The 9,517-nt window shown below is 35.8% G+C and overlaps 2 protein-coding genes across 2 annotated transcripts; both read left to right on the plus strand.

Moving 5' to 3' along the window:
• Window positions 1-461: 461 nt before the first annotated feature.
• Window positions 462-1,406, plus strand: LOC105077662 (olfactory receptor 4A15-like). Its single transcript, XM_010966080.2, has one exon. It carries the CDS (start codon window positions 462-464, stop codon window positions 1,404-1,406), a length of 945 nt encoding a protein of 314 aa, XP_010964382.2.
• Window positions 1,407-8,263: 6,857 nt separating this feature from the next.
• On the plus strand, window positions 8,264-9,192 carry LOC105077657 (olfactory receptor 4C3D-like). The gene is given in 2 exon segments (XM_010966079.2): window positions 8,264-8,462; window positions 8,465-9,192. Coding segments are annotated over 2 exon segments (927 nt in total).
• The last annotated feature ends 325 nt before the right edge of the window (window positions 9,193-9,517 follow it).

Here is a 9,517-nt window from a genome sequence, read left to right on the forward strand (position 1 = left end):
CTATAGTGAAAAAGAATACAAAAAATAATATGTGTATGTTTGTATATGTATGACTGAATCACTCCACACCAGAAACTAATACAATATTGTAAAATCACCAAACTTCAATTAAAATAAAATGAAAAAAATGCCATCTCTGTGAGAGAGATTCTGGAGAAAATAGCTTTCTTATTGTTTGGTAGATCATCTCTCAGATATGCCCACTCACATATGCCTCCCAGTTAGAATACTGACATCTCATCACTGCAGTTGAAGCAAGGAATTTGTGATATTGGATGGAGTGCTTGTGGGAGGAGATTCCAAAGTCTCACTTTCTAAAGAGTTACTCTGTGTGAGCCCTCATGGAGCAAACACTGCAGTAAGACATCACCATTTTGACAGAAAGCTTGCAATCCTCTCCAAGTCATTGTTGGCCCTTTTGTTTGCAGAATCTGACACCCGATCAACACCTTTGGATCACCATGGAAAATAGGAACAATGTGACTGAGTTCATCCTGCTGGGGCTCACACAGAACCCTGAGATGCAAAAAGTTCTATTTGTCCCCTTCTTATTCATCTACCTCATGACCATAGTGGGCAACCTGCTTATCATGGTGACCATCGTGGCCAGCCAGTCCCTGGGTTCCCCCATGTGCTTTTTTCTGGCTTATTTATCATTTATAGATACTGTCTATTCTACTGCCATTGCTCCCAAAATGATCACTGACTTGCTTCATGATAAAAAGACTATTTCCTTCCAGGCTTGTATGACTCAAGTCTTTATAGATCATCTGTTTCCTGGTGTTGAAGTCATTCTTCTGGTGGTGATGGCCTATGACCGATACGTAGCCATCTGTAACCCTCTTCATTATTTGATCATCATGAATCGGCGGGTATGTGTTCTCATGCTGCTTCTGGCCTTGACTGGAGGCTTTCTGCACTCATTGGTTCAATTTCTCTTCATTTATCAGCTCCCTTTCTGTGGCCTCAATGTCATTGACAACTTTGTGTGTGACATGTACCCCTTATTGAAACTTGCTTGCACCAACACCCACCTCATTGGACTCTCCATGATAGCTAATGGAGGGGCAATCTGCACTGTTGTCTTCTTCACTCTCTTAGTTTCCTATGGGGTCATATTACACTCCCTTAAGGTACATGGTGTGGGAGGAAATCCCAAAGCTTTCTACACCTGTGCATCCCACATGACAGTGGTCATTTTATTCTTTGTTCCTTGTATCTTCCTGTATGCAAGGCCTAGTTCTACCCTTCCCATGGATAAATTCATGACTGTGGTTTTAACTTTCTTAACTCCCATGTTGAACCCCTTAATCTACACCCTGAGAAATGCAGAAATGAAGAATGCTATGAGGAAACTTTGGAATAAAAATGTAACCTTAGCAGGAAGAGGGCTGTATCCTTCATGAAGAACATATATTCATTCTATTACAGAATCGGCAAATGCTTTCATTATCAATGATTGCACTTAAAAAATCATTTCCTTTGGGTTATGTAGACTACTTATTCCTGAAACAGCTATAAAATTAATCTTTATCTAAATGGAATGTTTTATAGTCCTTAGAGACCAAATGAATTGCATAGGTTTAATTTCTTGTAATGTAATCTCTTGTAATATGTAATCATACTGTATTTTTTTTCTGGTTGTTGTTATACTGCCCATTTTTTTTAATAGACTTTATTCTTTTAGAGCAGTTTCAGGTTCACAACAGAATTGAGCAGAAAATACAGAGAGTTTGCATATAGCCCTCTCCACCCAAACATACATTCTCCCCTACTCTCAACTTCCCTCATCAGTGTGGCATATTTAGTACAATCAATAATCATACTGTATTAAGATTCTTTAGTGACAAAAGTTTTTTGGTTTTACTTCAACTTCTTTTTCTGGAGCAAACACTGCCCTGGTACAGAACAATATGACCAAATAGAACTTGCCCCATTTTTGTCAAAGAGAATGAAATTTTTAAATTAAAAATTCTAATGGCTAAAAAATGTTAATCTAACAGTAAAAATAAATGTCCTGGTCAAATTAAGTAATTTAAAATTTCACAGCACATGATCATAGCTGAGGATAAATCCATAAGAAATCAACTTTGTTAAATTTATACTGTGATGGTAGCATATGGTTGATTTTGTACATTCTGATACACTTTGGACTAAAAAATTAAATTATTCAACCCAGTTCTTTGCATCTGGATCAACAGGCCTCCTCCAATAGTTGAAATATATGCTTAAGTCATTCATATCACATATAGCTCCAGAGTCTGCCTACATTAAATTAAACTGTCTGGGTTCAGGATTTCCTTTTTAAATGCAACACATGTTTAAAATTTAGGGTACAGATGATCTTGTTTTACACAATGTTTTTCTCATTCTCCATAAACTATACATTCTTGACTTCACTGATGAATCAAAGGCGTCTTTCTGTTTACAATTGCTCTATAGCACTTTTGGGGATCAAATGCTATATACAGACATAATTTTTTTAAGGCTCTGGTGTTACATGTTTCTGGATAAATTCAACCCACAACATAGATACTAAGGCATAAAATATGTCTTCATCCTTTTCTCAATTTGTAATTTGATTAATTTAGTGTACTTAGCAACATTAATGCCTCCACGTATTTGACAAATATTAAATAAATGCCAGACACATTATCGAATAAAGTTTCATTTATTCTTCAGTGAAGGAAATAAAAAGTACTCTAGAAATTTAATCTGAAGGACATCTAATACAGTGATTTAAATATTTCAAAAATATTAGAATTGAAGGAGCTGACACCTGACTACTGGAGTGAATGAGGTTGAGAATAAGGACTCCCCACCTACGCTATGATGCAGAGATGAGGAAGCTGGAATCATGATGAAAGATCTCTGCATGTACTTCTCAAAGTCCTTCCATGCTGTGCATTTAAAAAGATAATTCTCTTTAAATTTATAAAGTTTTTCCTTTTACATTCACGTTTCTAACTCACATGAGATATACATTTTCAACTATGGTGTGAATTGGAAATACACTTTCCTTGCTTATCATTTGGATAAATAAAACTTTCCAGTATATTTATTGAATAGTCATTCTGTTTACAGTACCTTACAATACCACTATATAAAAATTCTATATATCTGTTACTCTATCTCTTAACTTTCTATTTTGTACAGTTGGTATATCCATAAGCCTAATGTCTAATTTACCACAGTGTTTCAGATACTAGGGAGCTCCTTGTGCCTGCATGTCCTCCAACAGAAGCTTGGGGACCAATTGTCAGAAGATGTTGAAGAAGGATTTGAATATCTTTGTAAGAAGCTGAATTAGGTATCTTCAAAAGTTTATTCTTTTTATACAATAAAAAAGTAGCATATTTCTTCTCTTCTTATACACCATGAAAGAAAATATTTTATGTTATTAAAAAGCTTTGAACTTATCTGAAACCCAAATGTAAATTTCTCATCGCCATACTATTGATGTTGTCTTTACCTGTTAATACAGAGGATTAATTACTCCAGTTCATCAAGAAAATATTTCTCAGCTAAAAACTTACCTAAATTATAAGGCTTTGTTGTGAATTAATTTTGAATCTTTTCAAAAATGAAGTATGCTACCAAAATACACATGTGTATATGTCATAGATATACTCACAGTTTCCTTTTTTAACAGAAAGATTCAGCTTCCCACTTCATGAGTACCATGTTTTGTTGAAGAATTCAGTGGACTCCATGATGCAACAATATTTAGCAAACATATTAGGGTTGTGAAAACATGATGGAGAATAAGAAAACTAGCTTCAGAATCAGGAGATATGGGTTTTATGTCACAGTATGCCATCATCATATTCCATAACCTTTACATGATTTCTGCATTTCTATAAGTAGTTTACTTAGGTAAGTTGGAAGGTGCTCCCAAGTTCTGTGATTCTGCTCATGCCAATATTTTATTATCATAAATATCATTATATATGCTTCTACTTTAATTAGAAGTAAAATTGGAAGAGTTCTAAGACCATAGTCCACCTACCCAAACTTTTCTATTCCTGGTAAACAACTGCAGAGATATCCTTTTGGGATAAAATTTTCTCTGGGTTGGACTAAGGCAACGTGAGCCCTGCTCTTGAGTGCCTCTTTATTTTGAGAACATGCTCTTCTACCTAGTGAAATGCATGAAGCTGTTGTAAGAACACTTTGGTGGATATTTGGTTTTTGTGAAATTAGTCCCCAAACCTATTGAAGGTCAAACCATTCCTCACCTAATTATCAGCTGTGATAAGATCCATATATATTTTCTGATGCTTTCATTTGGATTTACCCTTCTTCAAGTTTGAAAATCTGTGTTGCTGTCTTTCTGGAGTTCTAAACCCCTCTGTCCTTGGATTTGTATTTTGGAAAAGACTTTCCTGGTGTGGCTCCAGGGACTCTTCTTTTGAAAATGATTTTCATGAACAACCTTCACTGATTTAGACCTAACTATGTTCTCTTTCCATTCCATGCTACTCTCTGGAGCTTGGGGAGCTAGGCTAGACAGGGTCTGGGTTTCTAAAGCAATCCCTCTACCCAGTACAGTAACTGTTTAAGTGAGGCTGGTGACCACTTAATGGGCCATTATGAGTAGATGTCAAGCTTTTATGAGGTTGGGAATGATGACTTTGTACATGCTAACTCTCCGATCTGATTCTGGGTTTCATTCCAGAGTTGAAAGACAAGTTCAAGACATTTTCATGATGACACTGAAGGAAAACCATATTCCTTATAACCCTCTAGATAGTTTCAAATCTTCATTCAAACCGTCTTTGGCATCTGCCATCACAGATATTATTATGGCCCTATAATATTAATGTGTCCAGTCAAAATAGGTCTGGTCATGTAGTTTCAGTTTTCTTAAGTGCTTTTCCTTCATAACACGTGCTGCTCATAATGACCACATTCTCTGTAGCCAATCCAAAGTTATGTTCAATTTGTTTTTCTTTTTATGAAAGCAAGCATATTTGAACATATGGTCATTATGGTAAATGGGGAAATTAATGAATTGAATTGAATTGATTAAAATAATTTCAAAGATCAATATTTATTTCTTTTGGTAAATAATTATAATATGCCTCACGTTGGTGGCAGCATAAACACGTCATACCACTTGTAAAACAATAACTTAAAGATAAGGATCCTGGCCCAGAATTTATGGGCCTAGCGTCTTATTTTGCCTTGGCAAATGGCATTCTGATTCTGTCTTCTATTTCCTTGTTATAAATTGTGAATATTGATGCTTACTTTTTTTCTACTCCATAGGGATATTATGAGATCAAATTTAAATAACTGAAATAAATCCATTTTACCACCTCTGAATATAATTGGAGAATGGAATTATTTTTATCATTGTCATGAGAATCTAATTCCAGAATTGGCACATGAAACAACTACTTTGAAGAAATGCTGTACATTTCATCTGCTGTGAAGTGCTAATATTATAATAGGGTTCATAATTATCACTTAATCTTAACATAATACTTAAAAATTATGGTTACCATGAATGGTAGGTCACTTAAAAATTAAATATTATAATAAAAATTTAAAAATCAGATAGTTATCCACCTAAGTGTTTAATTTATGTAATATTAAATATTTAGACTCCATATTTAAGATCATTTACTATCAAATAGCAAAGTATATAAGTAATTAACTTGTTTTTCTCTTGTCATAGTGTTTTGTTTTAATGTAGACTTAAGGGTGAAACTCAGAATTAAAGAGGAATACTATAAGAGTTCTCTGAAATCAGTTTCCTTTCTTGAGATAATTGTGTTGTTGGCAAGATCTGCTAATGATGGTGAAATACTCCTGAGGTCCTATTAGCCACAACTAAGAAACATCATAGAATTTGACTACAAATGGAATATGTGGTAGCACTTTTAAGGCTCAAGAGAAAGGTCTTATCCAGGTGCCACTTATATATCAGCAAACACACTTGTTAGAGATGAGCTAGTTGGCATTTTCTACTTCACAACTTTCTTGGTGAACTATCAGCTTCCTGGGGCCCTGGCCATGGAGCTATGTCAGACAACATCATAGGTGAGATTTTTTTTTTCCAGGAAATTGTATAGTCATAGAGCTGTAATGGATTTTACAAATCATATAACCCCCACAAATCTAAACTATAAATCTCTTTTCAAGCATTAAGAAAGTTAGAATTAACTATAATATTACCAACTTGGCAGTAAAAATATTTTGAGGTATTTTTTTCTCATTGATATGTATTTAACACCTGTGTTTAAAACTACACATTATTCAAAGAGATGCAGTATACTTTAATTATCCATTTCTCTAATATTGAACATTCCATGTAGTTTCTAAATTTTCCACAGCTCTCAATAATTTTGTTGAACATATTTTAAAAAATTATTTTTCCCTTTAAAAAATGTTTTCCTTTAGGGTTTATTCCTAGAAAGAGTATTGTGGAGTCATAGGAAAAAGATGAATTAATTTCTGTTTTTTCATAGTTATGTCTAAGTCAGTTTTATTAATTATGTCTAATTCTTACTTTATGTAAACTCTTTTCTCATCTGCTGGGGGAGTCAACCTGAGAATAAGGGAATGCAATGAAGCTGCTGCCCTTTTTTCTACATGTGTGTACAATTTTCATCTTGGATAATTTGAAAATAAAGCTCTTTATCCACTTATCTTTTTTTTTAAGGAATAGTTTTTGGAGAATATATTTTATTATATTTATGTTTTCTCTTTTCTTTGGGAAATTTATGTCCTCACATTTCTATTCTATTAGTAATGCAGTGTCCTACAATCAGGAATGACAAATGATGGATGGTATGGGAAGACAGGAGAAGAAGGCTGGAGAATGTCTGCAGCAGAAACATAAAGTGGTGGGAAGGTCATTTAGATCATGAAGGGATGAGCTGCTGCTTTTTGATAATAAAATGTCAGGGAAGTGATTACTAAAGGCACTTCAGAGAGACACTTTTTGTAACTTTATGTGAACACACTTACATTGACATACACAGTCAGTATCCAATTAAGATTTGTTGAATGAATGAATTTGTAGTAAGTATTTATAGTAAGTACTAGAGTTTATGTGTGTTTGTCTCTCTCTATATATAGTACTTCATCTTATCCAGCAGACTATTTCCTTCTATTTTCCACATTAAATTTCTATTTTTAAAACTTTGGAAATAAGGATTTCCTTTGCTTGATAGATCCTATTGTATTGAACACCTGTGCAAGATGTTTTTTTCAATCCAGTTCTACAAAAGCTGTAAATTTACTGAATGTGACTATGTAAAATTGTATGTGGAACAGAATTTTGAAGAATTATAAAAATTAATTAACAAATACTATAATTACCTTGAAAGTAAAATGACCCAGTAATATACTCTTTCCTATAGGTAATAATTATTTGATACTTACCTTATAAAGTATGCCAGAAATTATTAACCTGGAATGCAGCTTCCTTTCACAAGTTTATTTATGTTTCTCATAAAGTAGAGAGCAATGATAAACAGAGCAGGAGGGTGAGAACACTTGAATTCCTGGTACGTTTATGGTCTGGGGAAGCAGGAATATTCTCACCCATGGAGAATGGTAATTCACCAAGCACTTCATCATCACCTAACAGGTTTCAGGCAGGGCAGACATTATGCCAGGCACTGTGGTAGGTGCAGTGGGGAAATACACCTGAATAGCTTATGTGTTCTGGTAGGTACCAGGGAGAGCATGTTGCCAACTATATACATACATTTCCCTAAATTGCCTGCTTATGGGAGATATGTATTCATTATGTCTTTCTTCCCACAGTTAGAGATGAGGGTTCAAGTGTGAATTCTCATGGAAGAGGGAATACCTCTTTCCTGTGTGCTGCACCTTTCAGCTTACAAGATCCATCTGAGAATAACAGTTTCTAACTTCACAGACACAGAGGAGGGCTCAGAATCATGGGACACAAACATGAGTTAGCAGAGTCACATGGAGCTGGAGCCAGAAGGAGAATCCAGATCTCACGAGGACAGCCCAGGGTTTTCTCAGTAAATGACTCATCAAAAGTTGCCCTATTGATGTTATACAGGTGACAGGTACTGGGTGTCTGAAGAGATGGAAACATCATGGAGGAAGTAAGAGAGAATTGAAACAAGCACTGAGGCAAAGAAATGTTCCACAGATACAGTGACTGCTCTGGTTTTGTACCAAGAAATTCAAACCATGATACTTTCATGATTAATGGGTATCACTCTTTATCTCTTTCTAGGTATTCAGGCCCCAAGAAGGTGTTACTTGCTGAATGGACCTCCTTATGCCTCCCAACAATGTGACTGAATTTGTTCTCTTGGGACTCACACAGAACCCACACTTGCAGAAAATACCCTTCGTTGTCTTTTTGCTCGTTTTCCTATTTACCGTGTTGGCCAGTCTGCTCATGGTCATCACCATCTCCCTCAGCCCTGCACTTTCAGCTCCCATGTACTTCTTTCTCACTTACTTACCTTCATAGATGCTCCCTACACATCTGTCACCACTCCCAAAATGTTCATTGACTTACTGTACCAGAGGAAAACCACCTCCTGGGGTGGCTGCCTGATTCAGCTCTTTGTAGAACATTTCCTGGGAGGATCAGAAATTATCCTCCTCATTATCATGGTTTATGACCCCTTTGTGGCCATCTGCAAGCCTCTGTACTACACGACCATCATGCAACAGGGACTCTGCCAGCTCCTGGTGGTGGTGGACTGGATTGGGGGAATCCTACATACCACTGTGCAGATTCTTCTCATGGTCAACTTGCCCTTCTGTGGTCCCAATGTCATTGACCACTTCATGTGCGATCTCTTTCCTCTGTTGAGGCTTGCCTGCAGTGACACCTACAGGCTTGGAGTGGTGGTGGCAGTGAACAGTTGGGGCACGTGCTTACTCATTTTTTCCATGTTACTCATCTCCTACATAGTCATCCTGAGCTCCTTGAAGTCCTATGGCTCTGAAGGACGGCTCAAGGCCCTCTCTACATGTGGCTCCCACTTTGCAGTAGTGGTGATTTTTTTTTTTGTGCCTTGTATATTCACCTACATGCGTCCTGTGACCACCTACTCTGTGGACAAATTGGTAACTGTGTTCTTTGCAATCCTCACTTCCATGTTAAATCCTATCATTTACACAGTGAGAAACACTGAGGTGAAAAATGCCATAAGGAGTTTGTTGAAGAGGAGAGTAACTTAGGCTGTTCATCATGCCAAGAAAGTGAGGATTTATATAATTATACATGATTATATCTACCATAAAACATGAAAGAAAATTAACAAATTTTGCAGATCATTGACAGAAAAACTAAAGCTCAGAAACTAACACTCATTGAGTATGTAAAACATGGCTAGTACCTCTGCTGATGCTTTTAATAATTTTTAATATATTTTATTAAGGCTTCAACATTCATGTACCTAGATTCAGGATATGCAATGGAGAGAACATCTATAAATCCTTGATTTGATGATTCTATAGTATGTGTTTCTGCAGAGTCTCACTGCTACTTTACTAAATTCTTTAT

This window comes from Camelus bactrianus, chromosome 23 (genome assembly GCF_048773025.1).
Source record: "Camelus bactrianus isolate YW-2024 breed Bactrian camel chromosome 23, ASM4877302v1, whole genome shotgun sequence".
NCBI lineage: Eukaryota > Metazoa > Chordata > Mammalia > Artiodactyla > Camelidae > Camelus > Camelus bactrianus.

Excerpts from the sequence above, each read along its gene's own strand:
- LOC105077662 (XM_010966080.2), top strand. The coding sequence starts at position 462 with ATGGAAAATAGGAACAATGTGACTGAGTTCATCCTGCTGGGGCTCACA.